Source organism: Geotrypetes seraphini, chromosome 10, assembly GCF_902459505.1.
Source record: "Geotrypetes seraphini chromosome 10, aGeoSer1.1, whole genome shotgun sequence".
NCBI lineage: Eukaryota > Metazoa > Chordata > Amphibia > Gymnophiona > Dermophiidae > Geotrypetes > Geotrypetes seraphini.
Window position 1 is genome coordinate 29910651 of NC_047093.1, and position 15312 is coordinate 29925962.

A 15312-nucleotide genomic window follows, 5' to 3' on the forward strand; every position below is an offset into this window, starting at 1 on the left:
TTGGCTCAAGCAGCGGACGCAGCACTGTAAACACGCTGCTTCGCCGCCTCTACTGCCCCGATTTGCTCTTCCGTGTCTCTGATGACGTCATCAGAGACACGGAAGAGCAAATCGGGGCAGTAGAGGCCGCGAAGCAGCGTATTTACAGTGCTGCGTCCGCTGCTCGAGCCAAGAGGTTTGTCGACCACGGGAAGGGAAGGGAAGGGAAGGGGGTGGCAGCAGTGGCAAGGGACTAAGGTAGCCGGCCAGACCGCGAGAAGAGAAAATCGGGTGGGAGGCTCAACGGAGATTGGGGGGGAGGGGCGAAGACGACGACGAAGACTGAGCCCTTGCTTTCTCCCTAGCTCCCAGTGCCCTACCGGTCTGTATACCGCGATCTGGAGAGCAGGGAGTGCAACGGTTGCGGCTGGCAAGCAATGCGGCTGGGAAGCAGTAAGGCTCGGGACTCGCGCATGCGCACGTCTGCAAAGCCACGGACATACATCTCACGGAACAGGGATTTCAGATCATGCAGACCTGAGTGCGCATGCGCGTCTAGCGTTTTATTATATTAGATATATATATAATGTTATTTATTTCATCTAAATTGAAACAACTTTTGAGGGGGTAGGGGGGTTTCTATTTATGTGAAGTTTGGAATCTTGCTATACTTCATGAATACTTTCTCTAACTTTCAGAAACAAATACATTTTTTCTTGGTTTTAAGATCCAGCCCATGACACCAGACTGGGCACACCTCAGCATCACTCACTAACCACTAGCAATCCTGTCTCTCTTTAGAGAGGCTCTGAAACTTGTTACATACCTGGTGGGATAAACTCTTTTTTTTCCAATTCTGTGCCCTGCAGATGAAAACAGAGTTGTTTCAAAGATTATGTCCTATGCTAAAAAGCAAAAATAGGCCTATTGTCTAGAATACAGCATAGGAAGGGAGCTCCTTTTTCACAACATATATTCTCCTGTCATCCAGCATGAATCATTTTTTTAAAATTCCATTAATATTAACTGTAAAAATAAGACAGCCACTAGATAACACATCGATATAGGCCACTCTTGTGACTACAAACCAAATCTTCTCATAATGTTGTGAAGGAGGAGGAAATAAGAACATAAGAAGTTGCCTCCGCTGAGGCAGACCAGAGGTCCATCTCGCCCAGCGGTCCGCTCCCGCAGCGGCCCATCAGGCCCATTTCCTGAGCAGTGGTCCCTGACTATCCCTTTGACCTATCTCTACTTCTATCTGTACCCCTCAATTCCTTTATCCTCTAGGAACCTATCCAAACCTTCTTTGAAGCCTTGTAACGTGTTCCGGATTGAACCTTAGAGATCCAATGTACTTGACCTAAGTTCTCTTAAATTCAGTTACACTCTTTATCTCCACCGCCTCCACTGGGATGCTGTTCTAAGCATTCATCACCCTTTCCATGAAAAATTATTTTCTGAGGTTACTTCTGAATCTATCCCCTGTCACTTTCATCCTATGCCCCTCATTCGCTTTTATGCCACATAAGTATTTAAACATCTCTCAGATGAAAAAGTGGTGACAGTAAAACCAAAAAATTCCAGCTCTATCATATCTCCCCTCTCCCGATACATTCAGGTATCCAGATGGTATAAAATGCTAATTAGCTGCCCAAGGAAATCTCAAAGGGACGTAAGAGGCAAATGATCTGCAATGATTCAGGGGTAGAACAAAGAACAGACCAAACAAGTATAAGGAGCAAAAAGAAATTTAATGTAACATGTGCTTGACTTGGCCACGTTTCATTCGAGGGCTGCGTCAAGAGGCAAAACTACAGAGGAAAAACAGATGGCAAGTTTCTCTAGTGTAACAACTTACCAAACAATCCAGAGTATTTAAACACAAAGAATACACTTCTCACTGGTACAAAAATTCAGCAGCAGTAGTCCTGCTGCTATACTACAATGCTCCTTCAACCTGCTACTGAAGGAGAAGTGGATTGTTTGGTAAACTGTTACACTAGAGAGAAGCTTAGAAACATGATGGCAGATCAAGGCCAAATGGCCCATCAGCAGCATCCACTATCTTCTACTCTCTCAATTGGCTAAGGCTCTTTAAACCTGCATTGTGAAGTCATACAGGTTTATGGTTACAGAGACATAGAAACATGATGACAGATAAAGGCCAAATGGCCCATCCAGTCTGCCCATCCACAGCAACCATTATTTCTTCCTCTCTTTAAGAGATCCCACGTGCCTATTCCAGGCTTTCTTGAATTCAGATACAGTCTCTGTCTCCACCACCTATTCCGGGAGACTGTTCCACGCATCTACCACCCTTTCTGTAAAAAAGTATTTCCTCAAATTACTCCAGAGCCTATCACCTCTTAACTTCATCCTCTGCCCTCTCATTGCAGAGTTTCCTTTCAAATGAAAGAGACTCGACTCAAGCGCATTTACATTACATAGGTATTTAAATGTCTCTAACATATCTCCCGTCTCCCACCTTTCCTCCAAAGTCTACAGATTGAGATCTTTAAGTCTGTCCCCCATATGCCTCTGATGCAATCCTCGAACGAAACGTGGCCACGTCAGGCACTTTACAAAGAGATCTCAAGCCATAAAAGCTTTAGATTCAAACAGTTTTATTGATGCAAACATCATCAAATACAACATCAAAGCACAACAATAATGCATCAAATATAATAATGTAATATACATAATTTAAAAAAGCCAACAAATTCAATTTTCAATAAACCCCCCACTTTATCTATATGTAACTATGTGACCCTTTCAAAAACCTCTACACCTCTACACACCCTCCCCTCCCAATAATAAATTATATGTCAAAGATAATTGGAAGATCTTTGCGTTGTTCTCCTTCTCTCTTTATTTTGGATTTGCCAGAAGCTTTTGGCCATTTGCCTAAGGGACATAAGACGCTGTGTAGGAAAATGTGTGTTTTGGCTAGAAAATGTATACAGTGGTACCTTGGATTACGAGCATAATCCGTTCCAGGAGCATGCTTGTAATCCAAAATGCTCGTATATCAAAGCAAGTTTCCCCATAGGAAGTAAGGGAAACTTGCTTTGATATGTTCCCACCCCAAACCTTCCCCCCCCCCCCCGAGGCCAGCAGCGCTGCTCCCCCCCCCCGACGAGAACCGGCATTGCTCCCCCGAAGGCCCCCCCCCCCCGCAAACAGACACCCTCCCCCCCGCGATCCGGCACCCCCCCGCCGCCACCGGCACCCCCCGCCGCCACCTGTGATCCCCCAACCCACCCGAACCCTCTTCTTACTTCCAGTGTAGCCTCCGCATCGGCATCGCTGGCATCAGCATGTCCTGTGCCCGAAAATCTGCTTCCTGTGCCGGGCCTTGAGCATGCGCGCATGCTCAAGGCCCGGCACAGGAAGCAGATTTTCGGGCACAGAACATGCTGGTGCCGATGCGGAGGCTACACTGGAAGTAGGAAAAAGGAGGTGCCGGTGGCGGAGGGGGGTGCCCGATGGCGGCGGGGGGGGGTGCCAGATCGCGGGGGGGGAGGGCGCCGGTTCTCGGGGGGGAGGGTGCTCGTACAGCGAGGTAAGCTCGGTTTATGAGGCACCAAATTTGCGAATGTTTTGCTCGTCTTGCAAAACACTCGCAAACCGGTGCACTCGTAAACCGAGGTACCACTGTACTTCAATATTGGACGATCCCTGATCCTCTGAAATTTTGGCACTGGCGGAACCAATTACATCAGTTGGCCATTTGGGAAGCTAGAAATGCTGGAATTACAAGAAAGCGAAAGATGTTGTTTATACAAACTTGGAATTCATATTTGCAAGCTTTGCATCCTAAGGGCCGTAATGTGATTTTAAGTTGGGTCTCTTAATTGGGCTTTTATTTAGTTGAATAAAAGCTTTAAGAACTGAGACCACCACAACATCACAGAAGAAGAACATCCAGCTGGAGGTCACCAGATCCAAATTGCCCTCACCTTCCGCAACTTCATCTGTTGCTGGTAAAATTGATTCCACTCCTTTTTTCGGTGCTCAGAAGCTTCTTCATCATCCCCATCACAGTCTTCATCATATCTAAAGACACCAATGTATATGTCAAAGAGTGGAAAGGATTTTACTGCTGTCGCAAGCAAAAATGGTGGCAGAGAAGGGAATGACTATTTCAACAAATGAAAAAAATATACCAGTGGTCCACAACATGGTCCTAAAGGAGCCTCTAACTAGTTTGGGTTTTCACGATACCCACAATAAATATTCATATATCATCTACAATAATTCAGGGGTGTCCAACCTTTTGGCTTCCCTGGGTCGCATTGGCTGAAAAAAATGTTTCTGGGGCCGCGCAAACGCTGCAGCAAGACAGAGGAGGGAGCCGGCAAGATGGTAAACACCCGGGGGCAGCAGAGGAAAACACTGCATCGCCCTCGACCGGTGCCACACAAAATACTTCACGGGGCCACAGGTTGGACACCCCTGATATATATAACACCACAAGGGCTTTGTCCATCAGAGAGTAATCAACACCCTGCACTACAATGGTTCCTGTTGCATTTCATCCCACAAAAGGGAAAAATGATAACAGGCTAGACAGTGACACAGGCTGGAAAGAAATATCCTGCAGCGTTAAGGAAGAAGTGAGCACTGCACCTGCAAGGACCTAACCCTTGCCAGCACAAGACAATAAATGACCTGTAGTGGTAGGGTCCCAACCCTTGGCAAAATTAGAGGTGGAACACTCCAACAGCAGTGGTAAAAGCGCCAGACAGGCCACAAAAAAAGATAAAAGGACGCCTGATGTTCTAGAAGGGAATGGGGGACTCGTAAACCAGCTTTTTGTCACTTTGGCATTTCAAAGCTGACATTCAAAACGGTGGGCACTGGAGGATTAAGTGACTTGCCCAGGGTCACAAGCAGCAGCACCAGCAGTGGCGTAGTTAGGGGGGGGTTCCGTCCCTGGCACCGTCTTGGTAAGGGCATAGGCAACCGTCCTCCTAAACTAAACTAAACTAAACCTTGGGTTTATATACCGCACCATCTCCACGAATGCAGAGCTTGGCACGGTTTACAGGAAGAAGGATGAGAGAGGAACTACAGTGGAGAGATTAAAGAGTTAGGTGTAAAGGGGGAAGGTGAGAGGCCTAAGAGGGGGGAAGTGTTACAGTTTTGAGAATAGCCAGGTTTTTAGGTGTTTGCGGAAGAGTTGGAGGGAGCTTGAGGTTCGGAGAGGGGAGGTGAGGTTATTCCAGATCTCAGTGATTCTAAAGGGGAGGGATGACCCAAGTTTGCCTACATGGGAAATACCTTTTATGGAAGGGAAGGATAGTTTAAAAATTTGGGAGGATCTGGAGGAAGTAGGGGTTGGGGAGTTCCAGGATAGAGGGATAACGGCAGGAAGGATGCCATATAGGATCTTGTAGGCCAGACACGCACATTTGAAGTGGATCCTGGGGATTACTGGGAGCCAATGGAGCTTAGACAGGAGTGGTGAGATGTGATCAAATTTGCTTTTCGCGAAAACAAGCTTAGCTGCGGCGTTCTGAATCCGCTGAAGTCTGTGGAGGCTTTTCTTGGTTAGGCTGAGGTAGATAGAATTGCAGTAATCCAATCTGGAGAGGATGATGGATTGTACTAGGACTGCAAAGTGTTTTTGGTGAAAATAGGGTCTGACTTTCCTTAGCATGTGAAGGCTGAAGAAGCATTTCTTCACCAGGGATTGGAGATGTTCGTTGAAGGATAGAGAAGAGTCTAAGGTGACACCCAGAACTTTGCTTGAGAACTCGAGCTGTAATGGGGGGCCGGAGGACAATGGGATGGAGGAAGGTAGATGGTCTAATTTTGGGCCGAGCCAAAGGAGTTTTGTTTTGGACTCGTTTAGTTTCATATGCATTGTGAATGCCCAGGATTGGAGGTTCTTTATGCATGAGGATATTTTCGTGGAGAGGTTAGTGAGGTTCGAGTCGGTCTCAAGGAGGACGAGGATGTCATCAGCGTAAGTGTAAAGAGTTTCAAGGGGGAATAGTTGGAGTAGTTTCAGGGAGGACATGTAAATGTTAAAGAGGATTGGGGAGAGGGGTGAGCCTTGTGGGACACCACAAGTCGGGGTCCAGGGGGAGGATGAGGTGCCGCTCATGTTAACCATGTAAGAGTGGGAGCGCAAGAATTTGGAGAACCAATCAAGAACTATGGAGCTAATGCCTATCTCGGAGAGTTGGAAAATTAGAATGTCGTGGTGGACAACGTCAAAAGCTGCGGAGAGGTCGAATTGAAGAAGGACAGCAAACTTGTTACGAGAATGCAGTTGCTGAACCTTAGAGATTAGAGAGGCCAATAGGGATTCAGTGCAGAAGTTGGGTCTGAAGCCATATTGGTAAGGTAAGAGGATGGAGAATCTTTCTAAGTAGGAAGAGAGCTGGGTAGATATGATAGACTCGAGCAGTTTGGTGAGGAGAGGGATATTTGCTATTGGACAGTAGTTGGATGGTATGGAGGGGTCTAGGTCAGCTTTTTTCAGTAAAGGGGTCAATGCAATGTGTCCCATTTCAGTGGAGAATAGGCCTGATAATAGGGGCTCCTAACCCCCCCCACCCCCCACTGACACGCATGTGCGATGCTTTCCTTCCCCCATACCTCTGTAACGTTCCCGGCGTGAGCAGCAACCCCCAACCTCCTGTCATGCCAGCGTTGGCTCTTCCTCTGACATCACTTCCTGGACCTGCGCCTAAGAAGTGATGTCAGAGAAAGAGCCGACGCTAGTGTGACAGCAGGTTGGGGGTTTCTGCTCACGCCAGGAACGTTACAGAGATACAGGGGGAAGGGAAGTGGTGCATGGCAGGAGAGGGCGGGGAAGGAGCATATGGAGGTGAAGGGGCGAAGAGGGCAGGGGAGGGATGCCACCAACCCGGGCACCTCTCACCCTCGCTATGCCACTGAGCACCGGGATTTGTTCTCGCAACCTCTGGGTGCAGAGGCAGCAGCTCAACCAGTGAGCCACAGCCCTTGAGGAGGGGGAGCACAAAAGAGCAGCAGAGGAAAGAAGGGGCTGGAGGAAGAGTTGGTTTAAGGTCAAGAAATGGGATCACCCAAACCCACATCCTCTCTCCAGACACAAATTTCAGCATGTCCATGTGAGCTATAATTTGCATATATAATGAAGACATGTATAATCATTCTCGCTGTCCTTAAAACCAGAAAAACCGGTGGCTCCCCTAGGACTAGCTTGGGGACCACTGATTAGCAGCTTATTATGAAATAAGTGGATAAATAGCAAGGGATTTTACTACATTTTAGGGATTCTGCCAGATACTTGTGACCTGGATTGGCCACTGCTGGAAACAGAATCCTAGGCTAGAAGTATCTGATCCAATAGAGCAACTCCAATTTTTTTTGGGGGGTAAGGATAATATGGCTTGAAATCCTGACTCAGTTCATGCTGCAAACAGAAAAACACTGAGCTATCTTGACCACTCAGTGATAGCTGCTTTCTGAAGCATAGGGCAGGGCTTCCCAAACTTGTCCTGGTGACTCTACAACCAGTCAAATTTTTCAGGACATCCACCATAAACACACATGAGACAAATTTGAATTTAATATTGAATGTTAGATTTAGCCACTTACTTTTTCCAAATTCAAGCTCAAAGGAAGTTGCATATTTGGATATAGCTGGTCTGCCATAGAGGGTTTACTACCTAGGTATGTACCCGAGGCAATGGAACTAAAGTGATTTGTCCAAAGTCACAAGGGGCAAGAGTATATGTGAACCTTCTCAGACAGCTGTCCTATGAGGTTACATTGAAAAATCTCACCAGCTGTGGGATCCCCAGGACAGGTTTGTAAAGTTCTGCCACATGGGGTTTTCTACAGTACTTGGCTTATAAATGAGAAGTCAATCAGGAGATGTGGGCAAAAAAACAGGAAAATGTTCAAGGTGATACAGTGAAACTCCTGAATAAAATCTGGAAGAGGAAAAGAAATAGAGGCAAAATCCAGTGGCTAAGGAAGCCAGGGCTCAAATCTTGCTTCTCCCACTGATATTTTTTACAACTTTGGGCAGGTTACCGTATTTTCACGCATATAACGCGCGCGTTATATACGATTTTACAAACCAAGCATAGCCATGCGCATTATATGCGTGAGCGCATTGTACAATTTTTTTTTTACATAGTTCCCCCCCCCCCCGACGTCCGATTCATCCCCCAGCCCTGAAAGTCTGATGCTCCACCCTGAAGGACCGCTCGCACCCCCACTCTGAAGGACTGCTTGCACCACCCCGACGTCCGATTCATCCCCCAGGCCCACCCCCGCACGGAGAAGCAGCCTACCGTTGGTTCCCAATGCCAGTGAGCCCTGCTGACATCAGAGAAAGGGCGGGACCGCAGCAGAGGAAGCAGCGCAGGGCTCAGAGAAGGGGCGGAACCGCCGGCAGAGGAAGCAGCAGGGCTCACTGGCATCGGGAACCAACGGTAGGCTGCTTCTCCGTGCGGGGGGAGCTGGGGGATGAATCGGACGTCGGGGGGGGTGCGAGCGGTCCTCAGGGTGGGGGGGGCCAGCGGTCATTTGGGGTGGGGCATCAGGCTTTTAAGGTGGGGACAGGCAGACCTTTAATGGGGGACAGGCAGAGTCGGGCCAGAGGGCAGGGCGGCGAGAGGAGAGTCGGGATGTCAAGGCAGGAGCAGGGCGGCGAGAGGAGAGACGGGACGTCAAGGCAGGAGCAGGGCCGCGATTTGGGGCAGAGCTGCAAGAGGAGAGTCGGGATGGCAGAAGGTTTTAATTCAAGGAGCAGCATACGCAGTATACGCGCGCGTGCTATATATTAATTTGTTTACATAAATTTCGGTTTCCCGCGCGCTATACCCATGTGCGTGTTTTACACGGGTGCGCGGTATATGCGTGAAAATACGGTACTTCAGCCTAAGTTGCCTCAGGGATGAGTTTGTGAGCTTTCCTGAATGGGGAAATCATGTGTGTACTCAAATGTAACTTGCCCTGAACTCAGATTTGGTAAAAAGACAATATACATAAAGCCTAAACCCAATATTTTGCAGAAGCCAATATATTATACATATTTAAATCAGGCACAAATGAAGTTCAATTAGTATAAGCTAGAACATGTGAACAGGAGTGCTAATTAGAAAGACTTCAGCTAAGGTAGAGATTCAAACCTGGCAAATCCGTAACCTTTCCTGCCACCATCATACAATTCTGGGTCATTCCCAAAGGGACCTTGAGACACCTCTGCAGCCCTGATACAGGTTTTGCCTCTGTCCGTCAAGCTCTGAAGCAGGTCCAGCTGTTTATTCACCCCTCCTGGGTTCAAACAGCAATCACAGGATTTGTTGCACAGTGGTTTCTCATCACCAAAGTATCTGGCTATAGCAGCATGGCGACACCTAGAACAAAGAGGGAATGCGGACAATTTAAAGTTAAAAGACTTGGAGGGTACATATTTGATAGGACCTCTAAGTCTGAGGTTGGAAGTTTTGGGCAAGATGTCCACAAACCCAGCAGAAAAAATGTCCATTTTCAAAACTGCCAGACATCTATCTTTTATTTTTGAAAATGACCTATGTATAAGTTTTGGTCTTTAGGACATCTATCTTTTTTTGGCTATTTTCAAGAATAAAAAGGTCCACATGAAAAACGCACAAAAGAAAGTTTTGTAGATGTACCCAACTACCTTGTCTGATTGCGGCAAAGGAATCTCCATCAGCTGAGCCAGTTTTGGGGATATCTGCCAGCTAAGCTGATGGGGATTTACCCTGCCAGGATCAGCCGAGCCATGGAGCCCTACACCCTCCATCCCCAACATTTCTGGACCCCCATCATCCCCGGACCCTCCCCGACATCTTCCCCCACATCCTCCAACATTTTTGGACACCCCCCCCCCCCCGGCCCACACCCCCGGACCTTCCAAAGACAAATCGGCAGGAGGGAAGCCCACTCCCTCCTGCCTACAGAGCCGCGTGCTGAGAATGACAGGCCTTCCTCCACCGAATGCATCTTGGGAAGTAGTGGGAAGGGCCTAAGGCCCTGATTGGCTCAAAATCGCCATTTTGAGCCAAAAAACAACAAGTCTAGGTACCTACATTAAGATGTTATAATATAATTATGGACTCCTTTTACGAAGGTATGTTAAAATTTTGCAGTTTATGTACCTGAATGGTCATAATTAACGTGCGCTAATTGTAGAGCCTCTTGTGTTAACTGCATTGCAGATAATGTGGCTGAAGTGCTTAATGCCCATCTACTAAAAAGGTGTTAATTAAAATGTAATAGGGTACTGCGAGCATTATGTGCATCCATTCTGGTTTCAGTTAACACAGGAATTAGAGAGTACTAAAGCCCAGATTCACTAAAGATAACGATTCAATCGCTGTTGGCCGATTCCTGGTCTATTTTAAAACAGCGATTGATTCACAGAGGTGCAAATCATTTGCATGCAAACTCCCGACTCAATCGCTCAGTGAGCGACTGAGTCAGGACAGAACCCTGACACTCCTGTCACTGTTGTCAGGGCTTTTTTTCTTTTTTTTTATGGCATAGATATTTTGCTGTGTATTACACAAGCAAAATATCTGCCCATTAAAAAAATAAAAAATCCACTGCTGCTGACAGACCCGACACAAACGCCGTCGCGGCCCCCCTTCCCACACAAACACTGCCGCGGTGACCCCCCAGAAAAAGGCAGGAGGGTTGCCCACTCTCCTGTCATTGGGCCAGGCTCGCGCTCCCAAACAGGAAATCCTCCCACACACACAAATGTAGGAAGGATGCCCATTCCCTCCTGCCATCAGCCTCCCCCTCCCCTCCCTCTATCTTTCCGTTGGGAGGAGGGGTGCCTACTGCTCCTCCGGCTCCTGGCAATAGCCAATCAAGGACTCCTACCTAAGGAAGTCAAGGGAGGAGCCTGAGGCGTCTGAGCCAATCAGGGCCTTAGGCCCCTCACCATGAATCACATGATGCATCAGGGGCGGGGATTAAGGCCCGCAATACTTACCAGGAGCCGGAGTAGGAGGTACTCCTCCTGCTCCCAACAGAAAGGTAGAGGGAGGGGGTGGCTGATGGCAGGAGGGAGTATGCATCCCTCCAGCCATTTGTGGGGTTTCCATCGGGGAGCGCAAGCTGGGCCCGATGGCAGGAGTGAGCATCCCACCTGCCTTTTTCTGGGGGGGTCCGCCACCGTGGCATTTGTGGGGGGGACCACCACCGCCGTGTTTGTGTAAGGGGACTGCCACCACGGCACTTGTGGGAGGGTGGGGCCACATTTGTGTCAGGGCCGTTGGAAGCAATTGGGGGGTTTTAAGCAAAATATCTGTACCATTAAAAAAAATGAAAAGAAAAAAAGCCAGGCAGACCTGTCGGTAACACAGTTACCGACAGGTCTGCAGCAGTCAGGTTGAAATTAGTAAAACCTCATTCAAAATAGCCAAGAAATTGTTAGTGGATCAATCACTTGGCTATTTTGCATGGGGTTTTACTAATTTGCATGGATGAATTGTATGGGATCGTAAACTAGGCGATGGGCCGTTTAATGAATCGGGTCGGAGAACGATCACAAAACCAGTAAAACTGGTTTTGCAATCATCGTTACAGGATCGGTACGTTTAGTGAATCTAGCCCTAAGTGTCAAGTAGCTGTGTTAACTTTTATCGCTGGTATGTGTTAATAGTGCACATTAATTCTCAAAACAATGTAGTAAAAGGGACCCTATTATGTGAGCATATATTGAAATTGGTGCATTGCTCAGGTAATGCTATTTTGGGCACAGTAAAGTCACAGTGCTGCTTCACATCTCTCTGGAAGCTGAGCTGAGCTACAAGGCCACTTTTATTCACCCTCCAAACAAGCAAAGCACTGACACTCCCTTCTGTTCTTGCACAAAAGAAAGGATCTCTTTCATAACCATGGACAAAATAAAAAATGTTTCCAGTTTGCTCCTTGCCCTCAAAAACCACCATTGGATGCAACCTGCCCCATGTCGCTCAGAAACTTCTAGGGAAATGTCAAATGGCTTTGAGAGGGTGTTCCTTTATTTCCCAAAAGAGGGACTGACTTGGCTTCAATGTGCTTATGAAATAATTTCACTGGCATCCCTGTGCCTTGCCTCTTTCTCCCTGTAAGTGGTCTGTTTTGTACTGATAGAGGGGTGGAGATTAAAAGCTAGGCGTTTTTAGGTTACAGTATGCTGAATTTCTTAGAAGCAATCTACTAATAAAAAACACTCCGCTCCCAGGAGGAAAGACACCTCCAACCACCTGGTTGTGCCCTCCAATTACAGAATGCCAGATGACAATCCTACCCCCATTTCTTACCAAGCTACTGGAATCAACTGTCCCCACAGATCAGATCCCTCAAAGGACTTTAAAATTTTAGAAAAGCAATAAAAACTTACCTATTCACCTGAACTCTTTTTTTTTTTTTTTTTTAATTTTTATTTATAGATTTTTGCATTCTTACAACAATTGAATTGTACATATTATAATCAATTATTACATGACAATTGTGATTACAAATAAATCATCTTATCATATGTAATAAATCCCTCCCCTTTTTTCATGTCTTATTTCCATATAATATACATTCCCCCCCTCCAATATAACTATTACCAATGTTCTATGAAATCTGATCATTAGAATATCTAGTCAATGGTTCCCAAATTTTCTTAAAATTATGAAGATTTCCTTGTTGTAACGCTAATACTTTTTCCATTTTATATATATGACAGACCGAATTCCACCAAAATGTATAATTTAATTTGGTATAATCCTTCCAATTTTGAGTAATTTGTTGCATGGCGATCCCTGTCAATATTAATAATAATTTATTATTATTTGCAGAAATCGGACTTTGAGTTCTCATTGCCTGAACTCTTGCCTACTGCCACAAGTAATAAAAACAATTAACGAAATGTATATTGGAACTAGATCCTCTGTACATATCAAGTTAGGATGCATACATTGTTTTGTAAGTATGTCATATTGTAACCCGTTTTGAATGTATATTATGTATGTTAATCTGTAACCCGTTCTGAGCTCGTTGGGGACAAGGAGATAAAAAAACGAAGTAAATAAATAGAACGTTTCACACAGTACATATGAAAAATAGGCTTCAATTCAAATATAGCAGGCTCTTACAAACATGTTCATCTAGTTTAACTTTCCTCATGATGCCCTTGTTTGAGGTTACCAAAGAACAGCAAAGCAAATCCCAGGACCTGCATAGGAAAATTAATCATTTCCAATGCTATTCTTGCTGCATTCAGAAACATCTATAATAATAAAACCCTAGAGCGCGCATGCGCTGTCGAAAGTCCGTGAGTCCTGGTGGCGTGAGGTGTGCTTCTGTGCCAGTCCTCACGGCGCCTGCGCTAGCTGGAGGCGCGTGTGCCAGCGACTCCTCCCTCTCGCTGCCGGTCCTCTTCAAAGCGGCCTGCTGAGGTTCGCCGGCCACTGTAGCGAACCTTGCAGGCCGCTCGCCACCTTCTCGATGCAATGCAAGAAACAAAAGGATCGGTGAAGAAAACCATAAGAAAAAAAAAAAAGCAAATCCAGGTAGGCGAAGGCGGGACGGAGGCTGCGATCGGCAGCGGCTGCTGCTGCTCCTCCAGCCGCCTAGCTCCTCTCCGCCGGCCCCGGCCGGCAGCCCCCTCCGCCCCGTCCTCTCTGCTCCGGTGGCCCGCGCAGGAGAAGGAGCGGATGAAGCAAGATCACAGCACGAGGGAGACCGTGCAAAGGGAAATGCAAGGGGGTTGAAAAAGCGAAAGGTGGGACGGGAAGGGGAAAGGGAGGGGGAGGAAGCCTAAAATGAAAAAAAACAACCCACAAAAAACTTTATACAGGAAGAGGAGTCTCTAGCACCCGTTAATGTAACAGGCTTAACCCTTTCAGGACCAAGGGACATATTTGTCCCATAACTTTAAAATCCTATAAATTTTGATTGGGATAGTCTACAGTTCTAAATTTGATATGTACGGATTCCATATGATACTGCCTTTATGTAAACAAACTGGTTCCGACATTCATTCATTAGCGTCGTTGCCAGATTGACGAGAAGATTCACTTGCCACACTGTCCATAAGCCAGAAGTGTGATTTTTTTTTAAAAAAATAATGATATTTCACAAAAAAAATCAATTTTTTGACATCTGCAAGCCCTTTTTACCATAAAAATGTCGTCAAAACCACAAAAATTGGCCTACGATCCTTATGGTTCTGAAAGGGTTAAAGACTAGTGCAGGATATAAACAGATAAAGGACCAGCTTCATCCACCTCAAATGACATTTGGGCCTGCTTCCTGCACTGTCACAGATCTTGCTCATTCAATAATCTTCTCCTTCCACTTGTGGATCTGGATGCAGCAGAGAGCATCATGCCACAGGCCAGGTATACGAGGTGAACATTCAAAACATTAAATCCATAATACATTTTGGAGCAGGGGTACCTGACTTTTCAAGAGCAGGGCCATAGAGGACACAGCAAAGTACTGAGAAGAAGCTCTGTGGGTGCCATTGGGTGCTGAGTACCCCCAACACTTAAGCATGTTCCTTCACCGTGTCCAGGAAGGAGAAAATTATGTTTGGAACGCTCAGTCATTTGTCCCCGTGTCATTCTCTAATTCCAACTGAGCTGGAACCCAAAAGCAGCAGCAAAAAATTGCTGAACTTGAGTACTATTACCCCCATTTACGAGACTTTGGAAGGTGGTTTGACCAGAAGTACAAAGGAGATACTTGAAAAATTGAAATGTTGATAACTTAGCATTAAGATAGGTGGTATGGTAGGGGTGAGAGTTAATAGTATTTGTTCTGTGTGCTTTTGAAATTTTTAGCAGTAAACAGTGGGTGCAGAATTCTGCAAAACACTCTTAACCAGAAATGGTATGTCATGCCACCTGCAGGAGATTAGGACATCTTTTTCCCCTCCCTTGATGGGCGTGGAATTTGGACACCGTTTTCTTAATTACTGAATTTGGCCTTTGGTGCTCTTCTGTTCTGAATTATTGTCATCATTATAAAACAACTGAGCCTTTATTTTCCTTGCTTAGAAAGTGGATTGGATTATTCCCTCAATGACAGCAAAGTGATCATTTTTCCTGGAGAAGGGGGTGGTTATTTATTTCAGGGGTAGAGAGAGCTTACAGATGGATTCTAAGCCACCTTTGACCGGAGAAGGAGCAGGACTGCCAGAGCTTTTGTATAGTGCATATTCCGTTACCCCCCCCAACTCAAGTGTGGGCTGCCATCTTGATTGAAGGAAAGGTGTTGCACAAAACACAGTTACTGGACAGCCAAAACATTATCTGGAACAATTCAAAAGTGAACAGCAGTGCAAAACTGATTTGACACAAAGGGAAA

General features: G+C 46.2%; 1 protein-coding gene across 2 annotated transcripts in view; it reads right to left on the reverse strand.

The window, feature by feature from the left end:
• Nucleotides 1-15312, reverse strand: part of RECQL5 (RecQ like helicase 5) — a 104247-nt gene that overhangs the window by 30898 nt on the left and 58037 nt on the right. For both annotated transcript variants that reach the window (XM_033962478.1, XM_033962479.1), the window contains 3 exons: nt 9123-9350; nt 3942-4038; nt 806-842 (listed from right to left, as the gene is read on the reverse strand). In XM_033962478.1, the coding sequence (XP_033818369.1) occupies nt 806-842; nt 3942-4038; nt 9123-9350 (362 nt within the window). The remainder of the gene's footprint in view (nt 1-805; nt 843-3941; nt 4039-9122; nt 9351-15312) is intronic.